General features: G+C 51.3%; 1 protein-coding gene across 2 annotated transcripts in view; it reads left to right on the top strand.

Annotated features, from left to right (window-relative positions):
* ASXL1 (ASXL transcriptional regulator 1) overlaps positions 1–17251 on the top strand; it is a 34080-nt gene that overhangs the window by 12149 nt on the left and 4680 nt on the right. Inside the window, exons 2-12 of one of the 2 annotated variants that reach the window (XM_044454902.1) lie at positions 2891–2973; positions 5537–5539; positions 7468–7576; positions 7955–8078; positions 8155–8252; positions 8713–8806; positions 9575–9712; positions 13268–13431; positions 13530–13626; positions 15686–15791; positions 16462–17047. In XM_044454902.1, coding sequence (XP_044310837.1) covers positions 2891–2973; positions 5537–5539; positions 7468–7576; positions 7955–8078; positions 8155–8252; positions 8713–8806; positions 9575–9712; positions 13268–13431; positions 13530–13626; positions 15686–15791; positions 16462–17047 — 1602 coding nt within the window. The remainder of the gene's footprint in view (positions 1–2890; positions 2974–5536; positions 5540–7467; positions 7577–7954; positions 8079–8154; positions 8253–8712; positions 8807–9574; positions 9713–13267; positions 13432–13529; positions 13627–15685; positions 15792–16461; positions 17048–17251) is intronic. The other variant, XM_044454903.1, reaches the window with a different exon arrangement.

Here is a 17251-nt window from a genome sequence, read left to right as displayed (position 1 = left end):
CCTCTCCTCTCCTCTCCTCTCCTCTCCTCTCCTCTCCTCTCCTCACCCTTCATGGGCTTCGTTCTAGAAGGCTGAATGCAACCATCTAGTTGAAGTGCAGGGCATGAAGTTTGGGTCAGCAAAAGTGACCACTGCTGCCATCTTGCAGCAAGTAGTGGATGCACACGAGCGTCTGAGTCTGGAGGCTTTTGTCCATTAGGCATGGAGTGCGCTGGATTGTGCCCTTAAATTCCTTCGTTAAGCAAAGCATGTTTAGCAAGGGCAAACTGTTCTGCCCCACACCACTCCTCTGAATTGTGCAGTTTTAGCAACTAAGATCTCCGTGTTTACATGTTTCAGAGTTCCACCCTCTTGTTAGACTGGGAGGATAGACATATATGGTCTATTAGTGCAGTTTTTAGAACGGAATCCCCAACCTTAGAAACACAGGAAGCTGCCTCAGGCGGAGTCAAACGGCTGGTCCATCTAGCCCAGTATTGTTGGACGTGTCCCTAAGCAGCGTTTCTGCTAAATTCATTAGGACTCTGCTTAGGGTTACTGTTGTCAAAGGGACACGTCCAGTCCAATTTACATGCGAATCTTAATGCAGAACATAGAAAGTTCTGATAATTCACAGCAGAAGTTTATGTGCAGACATCCAGTTTATATTTAAACTGGATTTCACATGTGTGTTTCACACTGACATTTTATTGGGAGAAAGTAGAGAAAAGAAAGCAAATCTGCCTTAGAATGTAAGGCATAAATACATGAGTTTGTCTGATATGTTGGATGTTTGATGGGGTGTCTCCCAGAGCAGTTATGGTTCCCTGAAGAACCAGTGGGATGAACATTAAAGGAGATTTTTAATTGGATCCTTCCAACAACTTTTGGGATGAGTGATGCTTCATAACAGTGGAGCCCTCCCTATTTTGTTGTCCGATAATAGATTGCCTGGATGAAAATGAAGGAAGACATCTTTTTATCTTGCTGTCCAAAGCAGCTTCCCACAGCTATTGTTCCCCCCCCCCCCGTGATGTGCAAGAGAGGCACAAAGCTTTCAAGCCAACAGCTGTTGTTCACCCCTTTTCTGCCTGCTGAATTTCTCTGTCAGTTTGTCTGACCTTTTTACAAACAAAATCATCATTTGCAAAGACAGAGGGAAGTGAACGTGAAACAGCATGGATGGATGTGAAGAAGCGAACCTGCGGTGCAGATCTGATAACCCCCAGCCAAGCAGTGTGGACCTTGGAATGGAAAAAGTGTAAAACCAGAAATGGAATGGCAGAGGGGGTTTTTCTTCGGGATATGGGACTGGCTCCCTCGTCCCAGAGCTTTGTTCTTTTTGGCCATGCCAGAAAGGAAGGGGAGGTTCCCACAGTGAGCTCCAGAATCAACAGTTGGGCAAAACCCCTCAGCATTGGTGAGAGACCAGGCATTTCTTGATCTCCATACTCGGTTTTTCTTCCAGTGTTAAAAGAGTTCTCCCTCTTGCCGCTGCCCCGTGAAGCTGGTTAGAGCACTTTCCTGAGCACCTTTTGTCGCAGGGCTTGCTCCAGGGGAGGAAGCATTCAAAGCGCCCCTTCCCTTGGCAGAGGTCACCCAAGCCGTGAGGGCATTGCAGTGCGCCCGCCCGCCCGCCTCCTTGTCGGCCGCGTCCCTTCATGGGCCCTGCTCACACGCGCTCCTCTCAGCTGCCACAACCTGCAGGCCATTTCATCAGTCTGTACTGTACAAGCAATTGCTGACTCCCTCCGTCCCTTTTCCTTGTGTGTCGCGTCTCCCTGTATTGTCAGCCTGCGAGCGGGGACTGTTTTGCTTAACTCTGGAAGGCTTTGGGGCCGAGGAACAGCATGACATGTTGCAAAACTAAGTAGTCCCGATCCCCGTCGGTTGCTGCTGCAGGAGCAATTCCTCTTCCACCTGCCACCTCCTTTGCTCCCACCTGTGTTCCCTCTCCTGCTGGCGTCCATTCATCTGCTTTCTTTTCGCTCTCCTCTGGCCGGCATCTGGAATTACACAGGTGTCCTGTCAGAAGGGAATGTGGGGCGGGGTGGGGGAGGAAGAGGTCAGGGAAATGCAGAGAAAGGCCCTGCGCTAGTAAGAGATCTGCCTCCAGTTTCTACCCCTTACAAGAGCAAGAGACTGCATCCCTGGCAGACGAGTGCCCTGCCGGAAACACCACCCCATATAGCACAGCTCCACTGGCCTGTCCTGGTAAATGCAGTGAGCGTGCAAAGCTCCTGTATCCCGATGTGCTAATGCCACCCGGAATCTGTGGATCCACCAGGGTTCCCACCTCAGTGCTGACCTATTTTTCTGTGACAGCATCAAGGAATAAATGGGGTGGATGGTGTTGGTGAAGGATAGAGGTGTTTTTCATCTTCCTATGCAAAGATTAATACAAGGCTTTGAAGGTATTTTATTTATAGCAGGGGAATGTCATAAGACCTGGACCAGGAACCTCCCCCATTTCTTCCCCGCTTGAGACTCTCCCCTTTTATCCTGTGTGCAAAACTAACAAAGCCGTGCCAGCAAACCTGGCTGGCCAAACCCAGCTATGGCTGGCTGTACTTTCCCCGCCCCCATACTGAAGGTAAGGTCACAGACTTCCTCGGGTCTCCACACAAGTCTAAGTGACATGCACATTTTCTGATTCAGTTATATTCAAGCTCTTGCATTTTAATTTGGCAGAAGGGAGTGTTCTCACAACACGGCAGTTGTTGACGTGGTCTGTGTGTGAGTGACATTTTTACTCTGTAACCTCTGTTATGGGAACCTTCTGAGCATGGATTATGTGAGAATAAGCAGCATTCCTGGTAGTTCTATAGAAATGTTGAATTGGACCCATGTTCTTAAAGTTCTAGTTGAATGCTTGGGATTAGTCTTACGCTTTATGTTTTGGTCTTTTCAGGTGCTGGAAAATTACTCTGATGGGCCTATGACCCCAAAACAGATCCTGCGGGTCATAGAAACAGAAGGCCTAAAGGAAATGAGGTCGGTAATGCTCTTCCTGCCTAAATCAAAGAATGGGTTGTAATATTATGAAGCTGACGTCTTTGCTTTTTCCAGCACAGCTCTTCTGCCTTTGAAAGTTCAGTTGGTTTAAAAATATTAGCATATGTTGTACCTTAAGCTTCAGTTAGAGTAATTCCTGGGTCTCTTGGGCAGAATTCTGAACCCGTAATTGGGATCATGATGCTTTTCTTAATACGCCAAGTGCCATTCATCAGCATGGAGAAGGCTGTGGGCTTGTACGTGTTTTGTGCTGTGTTTGCTCCATGCCATTTATTGCGTAGACTGAGCTTGTTACAACTGTTTGAGTTTCTGTCGTGATAAGCAGTCGTATTGCACAAAGGTAACTGCCATGTTTAAAATAGGTGGAATTAATGATGTCATGTCATGGGCATTTCAGTCGATGTTTAGAATCATTGCAGAGTTCCTGTGCCATGTTGCTAGTTTATTCATTGTGGTATTTGCCAGATGGCGTCGTCATCGCTCCTCATTTCAGTGTTTGAGCGCCTCTGCAGGATTATTGGATAGCCTTATCCCACTGCACCCCCAGCATGAAGTGTCATGAGGGGAGGGTGCAAAGATGGAGCGGATGAAGTTGCTACTGTTGAGTTCAATGTATATGCTACAAATTTAGCATGGAGTTACATTGGGCGTTACCTGCTGCGCTCATGAACGCCCAGCATGAAATGAACAGTAATTTCCCTCTGAACTTTGTCATTCTGGGGAGTTTGGCAGGGAAGCGGTCTCTCATTTTGTGCCAGAGGGGGACCCCCCATTATGCCAGAGATGCCGAAGTAGCACAGGCATTGCACTGCCTCAGACCGTTCAAGTCTGGTGGGCTTGCGGTGGCAGGCCTTGCCCCTCCCCTCCAGGCATGCAGTAGTAAACTCTGCGCAAACATAAGCACAGCCTGTTCTGGCAGCCTGGCGACACGCACAGGGCAGGATCCTCTGAACAGGGTTAGAATAGCTGTGGATGTTGTCGCTGCAAACAGTGTTGGAAGTAACCGGGTGTGCTCTGGTCCTGTCTCTTGGACTGAGAGCATTTGTTCTAAGGCTTCGTGGGGAAAAGGTTGAGAATATAATCCTGGATTTTACCATAATTTTAACTAAGATTAAAATTAACAAAATGGGTTATTATATTTATTTTATAACCCATTTTGTAAAATATGGGCCAACTCTGCCTGGAGCTGATCCTGTAGAACAGACACCATCAACCGAGTGCCCTCCAGGTATTTTGGACAAGATTGATAATGCTGCTCCATATTCCAATATGAGGGTTTTGGTGCAGTGAATGATACAACAGTGGAACATTATGTTAAAACCAAAATCAGTGGCTGGTTAGTTCAGGAAGACTTTCTGAAGTAACTGTTTTTAGGGGGCACCAAAAACAACACAGTATTAGTAGCCGGCTGAGTTTTAGAGGCGGAGAGTTCCAGAGAAACGGAGGTGCTGTGCTGAAGCCAACAACCCTGAGAGGCTTCAAGAGTTCATGACTGGCTCAAAGTCCCTCTTCATCAGAGCTTCATCACTGAGTGCACACTAGAACGGGGATCCCACATGACCCAGTTCAGCACTCTCTCACCACGGCACCACGCTGGCTCTGACAAAGGATAGTCTCGACGGTCGCCGGGCTGCTGCACTCTGCCCTGGATCCAGCTTCCAGGCTAGCCGGCAGCTCCATGCACAGTGCCTTGCAGTAATCCAGTCTGTCGTGCTCACCAGAACCTCCAGCCTCAGTTAATGGGCCTAGAGGAACTTGCAAAGAAAGCACGACGGCACCCGAAACAGGCAGTGAGCCTGCCTCCCAGTGTTGGGAGCTGCTCGCCCCTGGGGCTTCCATCTTGCCGGGGTTCCACTTCAGGTCACTGGCCCTTTGCAGCCCGTCCCTGAGTCTAGGCTCTGGTCCAGGACTTCCATGGCCTCCCCGGATTCAGATGCCAATGGCAGGTAGAGTTGTGTATCAGCAAAATGCTCGTGGCACTTGGACCCAGATCGTGTGCTGACTGCTTCCGGCAGCTTCCTGTAGACAGGAAGCCACGCCGGGGGAAGACTGTACCATGCGGAGCCCTGCAGTTCAGTTGCTGAGGGGCTGGGGAGGAGTCACCCAGTGGGGCTCTCTGGTGCTGGCCGCTCAGGTGAGCGCTGAGCTGCTGCCACCCAGCACCTCCAGTGCCCCCCTGCCAGGTCAGTCCAGGAGAGTACCTTGCTCAGTGGGATCAAACATCAAGGAGGGAGAGCAGCACTCTGCCAGAACCCTGCTGCTCCCATCATCCCTAGCTTCGGCTGTGCCTTGGCTATGTGGAAGATGCAAACCAAATCTTCTGCAGGGAAGCTGGTTGGGAAAATTGTTTGCCTTGTACTTCAGAAGTAAAATGGACCAAGTCAGCTACTTCCTGTTAGTTTCATTTGTCTTAAATGGCTTGTCTGCAAGTTCGAGCATTTCATTTTGTGTTAATCCCATATTGTTTTCCCATTTCTTTTCATGGGCTGTTTCCCCCCCCACATGCAACCGGCATTGCAATGGAACCACTGCATGTCCCCAGAAGGTAAATGGCTTCTGAAAAGAGTGGAACATCTGTGCAAAGTCTCCTTCGCGGATCGAAGTGGATCTGTTTCCCCTGGCCTGGCCTGGCCTGGCCTGGCCTGGTTTCCCCAGCCTGGTCACGGTGCAGATCGCAGGCCTATGAGTACTAGCCATGCTGCCAACATTTAATGGTCCCACAGTGGTTAGCCCAGATATGCACCCCTCTTTTCTGGGGCATTCTGGAATAAAAGGTCATCCTATAACATTTCTGTCAGCTTAGGCTGTTCCCGTGAAGAGCCACTTTCCTACTTATCTGTGGTGGATAAGAAACCCCTCTATACAAACAGGTGATCTTCGATGCTCTTTAATCACTTCCTTCCCTACCACGCAGAGGAACTAAGATGCACGCATATGTGGCTTTGCTGTGTTTCCAGGAAAAATGCACTGTAGCTGGCGTGTTGCTTTCTCTTTCTGTCCCTTTCTCTTTCTCCCCTCACGGGCCAAAAGCCTCTGCAGCTCTGCATCTGATAGGGAGAAGGTGGGTAGACAATGGCAGTCGTCCTGGTCTCTTAGGAACAGGGGGGGGGGAAAGAATGTGGAAGGAGTGGTAGCTACCTGTTGACTGGGAAGAGGAGCCCCTGGGAGAACATATTCAAGGCGAGGCCTGTTGTGGGTTTACTTCTAAAATAGTGTCTTAAAAGTAAAAATCTTGTGGTCAGTTTGAAGCACGCACAGAAAACAAGTTGGTTTATGTTCTTCGGGTTTTACTTAATTAGCTTAAGAGCACTGATCAGTTTCTTCGCTTGTTTTAGCAGCAGAGCAGAGCCCTTGCAGGTTTTGCTTTCTGTTAAATAATTTCAGTGGCATTGGTCACTGAAAACAAATTTGAAATAAACATTTCAAACATTTGAAATAAACAAATGTTTGCGTGTTAGATTCTTCTTGTTAGTTCAAACTTGGTAACTATATTCCTATTTGGTTTTGTTCTGGCTGATTTTATATGAATAAAGGGATACCATTGAGAGGCAGTAGGGACACAGATCAGCACAGATATTGGTGCTTTCCCCCCTGAAACCTTGAAGTCTGCATGGTCTGTGGAGAGTATATAGTGTGGTGCATGGTTATTTCCATTGCGCATTCCTCCTGGATTTCGGGTGTGAGGGGAGAAGAGCTTTTTATAAATACTATAAGATGCATGTGTGTTCCTAGAGAAGTGGCTGATACTTCCTGAGCTACAGTCTAGGAATTCTAGGAAAAGGTGCAGAAAATGAATTAAGAGTTGAAACCAAAATTTATATCAAGCCTACTTCCTTCTTAGAAAACTGAATCTTAGAACATCTTGAGGATTTTCCTGAGACACTATGAAGAGTGAGATATAAAAGCAATCAATCTTATTTCCAAGACTGAAAATCTTGCCTCACAACCAATTTCAGTTTCGGCTTAATTAACCATGTCCTCTTTCTTCTGGTTTCAGGATAGCGTTGTGTCTAGTTCAGCTAGGTAGCATTGTAGGCAAAACTACAATGGAGAAACCTAGGAGAAACCACACTGTAGAGTGTGGGTGCTCGTCCCAGTGGAAACCAAAGGGTTTCTCTTCTTCCCAGACACAGCACAGGAAATGTATTGGGTGGTCTGCAGTGAAACAGTTTGCCCTTCAGTACATACTGCTTGGTAGAACAACTGAAAATTATTTGTTACAATTTGAGACCAAATCTCACACATTGGTAGTTAATGAAATACAAAACGCCTGAAGTACTAGAGCATTTGGGAAGGGTGAGGAAGAGAATGTGGTGTTTATGTCAGGTCAGGTCAGTCTGAAAGACTGTGTTTATCACGAATTGCTGCGTTGGGGAGTCACAGTACCCCGTGTTTGCGGCCATTTCCCCCCTCAAGTATAAAGTGACGTGTGCTTGACTTGGAGATCCAGTTTTGCCTGTTTTCTCCCTTCAGTGGCACATCCCCCCTGGCTTGCCTGAATGCCATGCTCCACTCCAATTCAAGGAGCTGTGATGGGCTCTTTTACAAACTCCCCGGTCGCATCAGCCTTTTCACCCTCAAGGTAAGACCAGATTGCTCTTCCTGGGATTGGTTGAAGGTTCGGTGGCTAATGAATATTGCATGACCTGGCATATGATAGGATCTTGGCTCTAGAATTGTGTTAATGTCAGCTTTTGGGCTCATAGGCTCAGTTCAGTGACTGTGTTGTAACTAGCGATTCAGCGTGCATGCCGGTTGTAGAATATTGAAGCATTAGGATTATGTGAATGGCCAGTTTTCTTCTTTCGCTTGCGTTTTTCGTTCACACCATCTCGCTTCAGTGATTGCTAACCAGGCAGCGACTAGGAGTTGGGCACGGGACTTCCCCCAAGCTCAGCTGCATCCGTGTGCTTCTGCAGTTTGGCTCATGGAGGAAATGAGCACTCATTGGTTTTTGTAGAAGGATGCCGTCCAGTGGTCTCGGAACCTGGCTGCCCCTGAAGGAGAAGAGTTGGATGATACTGCTGATGCTGAAAGCAGCGGCTCAAACGAAGCTGCCAGCACTGTGAGCGGCGATAATGATAGTAAGTGTATGCCTACCCAAGCCTTGAGTTGCTCACTTCATCTCCAGGTGCTGATGTCACGAATCTTGCTTTCCAGTATCTCTAGACGAAACCTCTTCAAATGCCTCCTGTTCCACTGAGCCTCCGAGCAAGAGTGTGCCCGCCGTCCGGGAGAGTCACAGAGCAGCCTCCCAGGTAGGGATGCAGGTAGCACAGCCCTGCAGACCGGACCAGAAAGGGTGGCCCTCATTAGCGCAAAGTGGACACTGATGCTTCATGGGTGCCTGTGTCGAAATCCCCAACGCAGCTGTGCTGTGAGCCAGAACGTCACCCATTTTGACTAGTGGAGACAAGAGAGTCGCATTTTGGTGGTGGCCAGTCGGGGGCCTCTGGGAAAGCAGTCAGCGCTCCCCTGCACTCCAGGCATGGCATGCGCATCTTTGGACCCCGGGACAAGCTGCTGGCCATGCTGGTTCAGAACATGCTGACCAACTCCAGGAGAGGAATCGGTGGGCTGAGCTGGCATTCTCCGCCTCAGGCCTGTCTGCTGGCATAGCAAAGCACCGGATCCTCTTGCCAAGAGAAAAGGCTGCTTGTCTCCTTAGAGAGCAGCAGCACCTTCCTCCTCATGTTCCCTTTCATCTCTGCCACACAGGCAAGCAAACAGAAGAAGAAGACAGGCGTGATGCTTCCCCGTGTTGTGCTGACTCCTCTGAAGGTCAATGGCGCTCACATGGAAAGTTCGTCAGGTGAGCAGGTGCCACTGGCAAAAGCACACACGCGAAAGGGCCCCTTGGTCTCGAACAGCGCAACGATTCCCCCTCCGCTCCGTGACACGGTTTCAGGAATAAGCAGCACAAGAGTTTCGAGGCCACCGAGGCTCCGGAGTAGCAACACTGCTGCCCTGGAGCGTCGCAGTGGGTGGGTGCACGGGACCCTGCGTGGGCCCGGTAGCAAAAGAACGTGAGAAGCTCTGGGGGTGGGCTTGGCATCTGAAAGTTGGCATCAGGGGCGGCATTCACAGGGGAGGAGCGATCGTTTTGTCCTATTGCCGCATTTATTTATTCATCTAACGTCATAAAGCACACCTCATCCGTGAGATCCCAAATCATAATATTTTAAAAACAAATGCCATCCTCAGTTGCCAAATAAGAGGCATACAGATTATCGAACCAGCAATAAATAACCCAAATAAAAGCGGTTGCTAAGCATAATGCAAGTGAGAAAGGGGGACTGAAACTGGGGAGGAGTTTGTGGGCTCGCTGTGCCTCACTGCTTTCTCTCGGGCCTCTTGTTCCTCCCCTGTTCCCTGCAGAAATCCAGATAGCAGTGGTTGGAATAAATTATGAAAACGCTTGGGTGCTTTATGCTAATAATGGTTCTTGCAGCCTGGTGCCTGTAGCCCAGGCTTGCCCTTACCTGACAGAACCATGGCTACTTAGGAGGTTGTGTTGAATAGTAATCGTGGGGCCGTGGTGACGTGGCATTCGCGCTGCTCAGTGGTGTGTGCTTCTCAGGGTTCACCGGGAGACAAGCTGGTGGCGAGAGCAGCGGCGGCGGTTCCTCGGCCCTCTGCAGCACCCCGGTACGCGGCAGGACGGACATCTCCAGAGACCCTCCGCAGCTGCTCCGAGGATTCCGTAAACCCTCAGGCGGTAGGCACAGTCCCTCGCCCCTCTCTGGCTATGGCTTCGGGGAGATCACGGCTCGGGGCACGTTATCGGCCTGCCTAGCTTCGAGCTCTGTCTTGAGCCCCTCGTTTTGTGCCGCCGTCTTGGATCGCGGTCCTTGGTGTGAGAGGCAGGGCCTGCCTGGTTGTCGCGCTGTTGCTGTGGAAATGCTTCTGGATTCCACTGCTGTCTTTGGACGGGCAGTGCCCTGTGCGTGCCTTGCCAGACATGGCCTCTGGCATTGGGCTCCTGTGGCCTTAAGGTGTTACTTTGTCATTTTAAGATGGTGCCGTCTTAGATTCATTTTTTAAAAGTCTGTGAGCTGGTTAATTGAATCACTTGATTTAATATAAGGAAAGCCTTCTTTACAAAAATATCCTCTGCATTGAAGATATCAAATAATTTACCTTTGTTCCATAACCCTGTGAAGGAATGAGATTTATTTCTCACGGAGCAGGAATAAAGAGACCCATAGCTGTGCTTGCAGAAAAGTGGTTTTCAAAGAGAGAGAGAGGCCACCTGCCCTTCTGGAGCTGGAGGTGGCCGCAGAAAGGGCATTTGACCAGTCCTGGGAGAGGTCCTCTCGCTCTGTGCCGCAGAAGCGAACATGCAGGGCTACCGCTGGCCCCCTCCCACCGCTGCGTTGCGCCCCCGTCCTGGGTGCCTGGACTCTGCTGCCGCCCCAGTGCCAGCTCTGTGGAGCTTTTCTCCTGACTGCATGGCTCTTCGGTGAATCAGCGTGGCAGCTGCAGAAGGAGGGATGTGAGCTGGGAAGCTGCGGGTGGGGGACTGCTCCTGCTCTTGCTGCGGCCAGCGCGTGCAGGGAGAGCGGGTGGGGGCTCCGCAGAACACCTGCTGGCGGGAGCAGGTGAGAGCAGAGCGGTGCCCTGTTCCTCCCTGCCGCCTGGCCCATGGAAGCACCAGCCCCGTGTTCCCGGTCTCGCTGTTCTCGCGATGACTCCCGAGGTCAGGGCCTCGGGTGCTGGGCTGAAATCTTCCGCTGTCGTGTGTGCAGGTTCAGGTGGTCTTCCAGGTTCCAAGCTATTCCCAGACTGATTAGGGCTTCAGGTGCTAATACATTGCACCTTACATTGGGCCCAGTGATGAATACGCAGCCAGGCACAGTGTAATAGAAGAGGCGAAATAGGATCCGAACTCCCCGTTCCCGTGAATAATCTAGCTGGGCGAACGTTCTTCACCAGCTGTTGCTTAACGTAATGCTGTGCATTTTTATCCAGGACGGTTTGGAGATGTCAGGCTACTCCCCTGTTCTCCTGTAGTGCTTTTCCGAAACTCTGCGAGTAGAGGCTGCTTGCATTTATTTATTTAGGAGGCTTCTATGCTGCCCCATTCGCCGAAGCCTCGGGGCGGCTCACAATAATAAATAAACACAATATAAAAACAGTATAATTTGGGTCGACCTGGCCAAGAGTAAAATAAATAAATAATAATATTAACAATTAAAATAACGTTTGAATAAAAAGGTCTTTGCCTGGTGCCAAAAAACAAATAACGACGGCACCAGGCAGACCTCTCTGGGGAGTGCATTCCACAGATGGGGCGCCACCGCAGAGAAAGCCCTCCTCCGAGTACTTAACCTCCTAATATCCTTCACGGAGGGTTCCCGGAGAAGGGCCTCTCTCGCTGATCTCAAGGGGTGGGCGGGCATATATGGATGTAAGCGCTCCTTCAGGTAACCAGGACCCAAGCCGTTTAGGGCTTTATAGGTCATCACCAACAACTTGAATTGGGCCCGGACTTCCATGGGAAGCCAGTGAAGCTGACGGAGGACTGGAGTCATGTGAACATAACGCCCAGTCCCCGTCAGCAACCTGGCAGCTCTATTTTGAACCAATTGAAGTATCCGGACCGTCTTCAAGGGCAGCCCCACATAGAGCGCGTTACAGAAGTCAAAGTCGGGAAGTCACCAGCGCGTGTGTCACTATTGCCAGGCAGTTGTTCTCCAGGTAGGGGCGCAGCTGATGGATCAGCCGAAGCTGAAAGAAAGCGCTCCTCGCCACTGCTGTCACCTGAGCTTCCAATGAAAACTCTGGGTTTAGGAGCACTCCCAAGCTGCAGACCCTGTCCCTAAGAGGGAGTGCAACCCCATTCAGGGCTAAGTTCAGGTCCCCTTCCCCGAAGCCCGATCCACCAACCAACAGGACCTCCGTCTTGTCTGGGTTGAGCTTCAGTTTATTGGCCCTCATCCATTCCCTTACCTCGGCCAGGCACCGGTTCAGCACAGCCACTGCCTCACCTGGATTGGTGGAGAACGAGAGGCAGAGCTGGGTGTCATCAGCGTACTGATGATTCCGCAGCCCACACCTCCTGATGACCTCCCCCAGTAAATCAATATCGTTTATTGCCCCAGTAGCTGTCCTTGGGCCACCTCTAAGCTCCTTTTCAGAGTGGCTCCCGTGCAGACATGCTCCAGGTGCTGCGTTCGTGGGGCAGGAGGCCTGGGCATGCTCCAGTGGGCGACTCTGTACTGCTCAGTGTTCCGTTGAGACACTTTGACATCGGGCCCACGGTGCATGCTCAGGCACGCCACGACTTGCAAGTCGCCAGTTGCTCGGGAGCATGTGGAAACCAGCTGTCTCCAGGCAGCTTGTCCACTCTGCTGGGCAGCTCTCCATTACGTGCACACCCAGAACTCTGGGTGGTTGAGAAGCAGGGACCAGAGTTTGAACTCGCAAACTCCATGTATTATTATTATTATTATTATTATTATTATTATTATTATTATTATTATTATTAACATTTCTATGCCGCCCCTTGCCGAAACCTCGGGGCGGCTTACAACATGATAAAATACATTGAAATACAATAGTACATAATAAATTACCATTAAATATAAAAATAAAAAAAATACATTGATTTACAAATACAAAATTAAAATTATCAGTATAAAATAAAAATATCGGAGGAGAAAGAGAAGGAAGTTGCCCAGGCCAGATCCTATGTTTTAACAATTGAAATGATGTTTAAATACAAAGGTCTTTACCTGGCGCCGAAAAACCAGTAACGACGGTGCCAGGCGGACCTCTTTGGGGAGTGAATTCCATAGGTTGGGCGCCACCGCAGAGAAAGCCCTCCTCCGGGTATTTACTCTCCTAATTTCTTTCATGGAGGGTTCCCGGAGAAGGGACTCTCCTGCAGATCTCAAAGGGCGGTCGGGCATATACGGACGTAAGCGCTCGTTCAGGTAGCCAGGACCCAAGCCGTTTAGGGCTTTGTAGGTCATAATCAACACCTTGAATTGGGCCCGGGCTTCAATGGGAAGCCAGTGACACAACTTTTTAAACACGGGCTGTTGTTGTAAGCAAAGTGGACCAGAGGCAGCGTCGGTCGTCCATCTCTTTCTCCCAGAGTTGCCTGTCTCATCCCTTCATTTATGTTAGCAATGCCTGTGTTGATTTTTCAAAGCTTCTCAAATGAGCTTTGTGTGTGTTGAGGGGCTGCCGCCATGTGGAGGGGAGAGTCTCTTGAGTGTTGGCTGCGTAAATATTTCTGGTTTCACTGGCTCTTGGGAAACCGCAGGACAAATGAAGAGGAACAGGGGAGACGATATAGACTTTGAGACGCCTGGCTCCATTCTCGTCAACACAAACTTGCGAGCACTGATAAACTCCAGGACTTTCAATGCGCTGCCCTTGCACTTCCAGCAGCAGCTCCTGCTTCTCCTCCCTGAAGTGGACAGGCAGGTATGTACCCCCTTGAGCCACGCTGGGGGAGTGTGCGTCTCTCTGTTGTGGGACAGTGGAATATGCTCCCCCATCAACTCTGCTTGGTTTCCTTTTAGGCTGGGACAGATGGGCTGATGCGGCTTAGCGGGAGCGCACTGAATAATGAGTTCTTCACTCATGCTGCTCAGAGCTGGAGGGAGAGGCTGGCTGACGGTAGGTGTGCTGGTCTCTTGAGTGACGCTTTCTATCTTCCTATCGAAACTGTTCTTTAGAATGGTGCTGTATACCTCCCCATATACATGCAGATTCTTTCTCGCTCTCTCTTCAGTACCTATAGTTACTTTAGTATTACTGTATGATTATCGTTATCACCATGATGTATTGTGTTTAAGGTGTTTTAGTGTATATGGAAGTACCCTTAAGTGTTTTAAGTGCTTTTTACATACAAGATCCAACTTGTATACAGACGTGACTTAGGGGCGCTCTCAGGAATGGAGCTCATTCATAACCTGGGGACAATCTGTGTTATCGCCGCTGTTGCATTGGCAGTCAGGATGCGCGTGTTGCTGCTTAGCGGAGATGTTTAATTCCCTGGTGACGACCAAGAGGCTTGATGCCCGCTCTCCATCTCCAGAAGTGTCAAGAGCTGCGCCAGACAGCGCAGCTCAGGTGGAACAGCAGCATCCAAGTTTGGCGAGTTGCTTGGCGCCACTGCCTGTTGCTTGACTCTCCAAGCCACACGGTTCTGGCACGGCTGCTTTGATTTATCAAGTGGTTTTCTTCCAAAAAAAGCGGCTGCTTTTGTTCTGTTTTGTTCCAGCATCCATCCTTTTTGTCAGTTTTCTTTCCCAAGAGTAGGGCCAGTGAAATCTCTTCCTGCCCCTTTCACAGGAGGCTCCTGAATGCTGAATGGTTGTTGCAAAGTCCCTTGAATAGTCCATGCAAACTTCTAGTGGATTATGAAAAGTGAATAAAAAGCACCGTGTGGTGTTGGACAGTTGGTGTTTTAAGCCTGTGGCACCACACTTGCTTTTGATCATGAATTCCCTTGAGCATTTTGAGTGGCTTGCCCGGTTTAAAGTCTTTATGTGAAGAGGTGTCACATGGAGGTGGGCAGAGACCTGTCCTCCCCTGCAGGGGAGGGAAGGATGCGTTTCAGTGGAACAAAGCTCAGGGAACCCAGGGTCCGTTTGGATGCCAGGAAGCGCTTCCTGACAGTCAGGACCCAGAGGGTGGGAATGGGCTTCCACGGAGGAGGTTGAGGCCCCATTGGTGCAGGTGTTCAAGGACAGGCTGGACGTGCACATGGTGGGCATGTCGTGAGTGGAGCCGGCTGGAGCCAGGGTCAGACTAGATGGCCCGGGAGGCCCCTTCTGACTCGTTCTGCTTCTGTGTTTCTATAGATAGCCATGTTGAGTGCTATATTTTTGTTGGGAAAGATAGGATCTGAAATAATACAAATGTTTTTGGCAGCGGTTTTGACTTGCAAGTTGTTTATGGGTACAGAATTTCGAAAGGGTCAAACAGTCAAGCTTGAACAGTCTGCCTTTAAGAGAATCCTTCCCATATCAGTTTGGGTGTCAAGCCATCTGTGAGTGCTCAGCAGCCCCTGCGTCTAGCACAGGATTCTGGATTATGCTCTAGGGCAGCCTTCCCCAACGTGGGCCTCCAGATGTATGGGTCTGCAGCTTCCAGCATCCTCCAGCCACTCCACTGCATCTGGAGGATGCCAGGCTGGGGAAGGCTGTTGCCGAGCACCCCACCCCCCGCCTCATGCATGCTGAGAGCGTGCCTCCGATGGTGCTTAGGACTCGGCTCCTGCAGCGGTGCGTTGCCAGGAGATCGTTGGTGCTGGACAGGCTGCCTCCTCGCTTGACTCCTGTCATCCTGAAGGAGCCCCTGAAAGTCCACGGCAGGTCCAGGGGCATGAATCAGAACTATTCCTCGGGAGCCCTCAGCGTATTTTGCACCTTGAAGAGAATCGGTAGCATTTTAGAGCTGAACAGCGCTCCGTTGGGCGAGGGGCCTTCGAGAAGGGGGGCAGCCCCTGCCCTGGCATGGCTCGTCTCGGCTCGCGCCCGGCCTTCGCTGCGGCGGCCAAGCCCCGGTGCCTTGGGAGTCTGGCTGAGCCCTGCCGGCCTGTCTGGCGGCGCGCAGAGCCGTGTCCGCCGCGTCCTGCCGTGCTGCTGTTTTCTGCGCGGCGCGCTGAGTCGTGCTCTGTGCGCCTGCTTCTTTTCCGAGCGGCCTGCTCAGTCGGCTTGTTTCTTTGCAGGGGAGTTCACGCACGAAATGCAGGTTCGGATAAGGCAGGAAATGGAAAAGGAGAAGAAAACAGAGCAGTGGAAGGAGCGGTTCTTTGAGGACTATTACGGGCAGAAGTAAGTGCTTCCCTGTGTGCTTTCTGAACATCTCGCAATGCAGCCTCCCCCAGAGTCTTAGCAGAAACTTTTCAGGCCGCCCTTTCCTCCCTTCGCTGTATTTTCTTTCTCCAAGAATGCAGCTCCAGGCCTACTTAATTGAGGTTTGCCCTTTCTCTAAACTATTGAGCTGAAGGGACATCCCTGTAACACTCTTAGTTTTCATTTGCTTAGTAAGAAGCCAGTCTTTTCCCAGCTATTTTTAGAATTGTATTCAGAATCAGCATTGTTCATGCTTCGACTCTGGGCCGCCTCAGCATATCTAGCTGATAACTTGCCCCTGCATTTGTCACCATGCACCAGTGGGGAGCCTGCCTTGAACAAAGCAGTCACCAAGTGAGGGCGCGAGACTCCCCGGGCATTTGCTCCTCTGCACCCCACCCGGAAACCCCCAGGATCTCCTGTTCAAACTGAGGGGGATGCGCGGTGGAAGCTCTTCGGAGGTTACGCCTGAGAAGCGCTTGCTGAAGTGTCTTCCCACGCCGGGGTGGGGTGGGGTGGGGTGGGGTGGGGTGGGGTTTGCCATGGGCCCGGGCGGCAGCCAGGCCTTCCTTCGGTGGTTGTGGTGGCGACGCAGTGTCTCTCCACTGGGAGCTGCCTGCTAACTGGATTCTGTGTCACTTACCCGCAGGCTTGGCTTGACCAGGGAGGAGCCCCAGCCGCAGAACTTGGTGCTGGGTGACACGGAAAGCAAGGCGGCCCTGACTGCCCACAAAGAGCCCGCCCAGGTGCAGCTTGGCCCAGTCACCAGGCAGCGCGACGGGCACCTCAAGAAGCATTCCCTGCGGTGCAGGACCCGGAGGAGCCTCTATAAGTTGCGGGAGTCCGAGCCAGCGGAAGCTGCCAGGGAGGCGTTGTCTGCAGAGGCAGATTCCAGTGGCTGTGGGGACACGAAGCCGGAGGCGGACTTGAGCAAGGGGGGCCAGGCGTCCCTGGCGGCCGAGACGCCACCGGAGGCAGCCAGGAACCTGAGCAAGGCGGGCGAGGTGCTCTCCCTGGCCACGGCCGCGGCCAGAATTCCCAGCTTGTCCCAGGAGCCGCAGGGCCAGGAGTCCAAGGAGCAGAAGCGAAAGTGCTTTGAGCAAGCGGCCTCCGCCTCCTTCCCCGAGAAGAAGCCCCGGCTTGAAGATCGTCAGTCCTTTCGTAACACAATTGAAAGTGTTCACCCAGAAAAGCCACAGCCCACCAAAGAGGAACCCAAAGTCCCACCCATCCGGGTACGAGAAAGCCCCGTGCCAGGGAGCAACAGCGAGCCCCGGCCCAGGCATGGGGGTGGCCGGCCAGCGGCCGTCCCTGGAGGCTGTGCCATCGCACACGGCTGGTGCCAGCGTAGTCAGGGGCGCGCCGAGACCCCCGGCCTGAGCGAGCAGGGCAGGGCTCACCTTCAGTTTCTAGGGTGGGGCTGGAGGGTCGATGAGGAC

The sequence above is a fragment of the Varanus komodoensis genome, unplaced genomic scaffold (genome assembly GCF_004798865.1).
Source record: "Varanus komodoensis strain SLA01 unplaced genomic scaffold, ASM479886v1 scaffold8, whole genome shotgun sequence".
Classification (NCBI taxonomy): Eukaryota; Metazoa; Chordata; class Lepidosauria; order Squamata; family Varanidae; genus Varanus; species Varanus komodoensis.
This window is presented reverse-complemented; position numbering and strand designations above follow the sequence as displayed.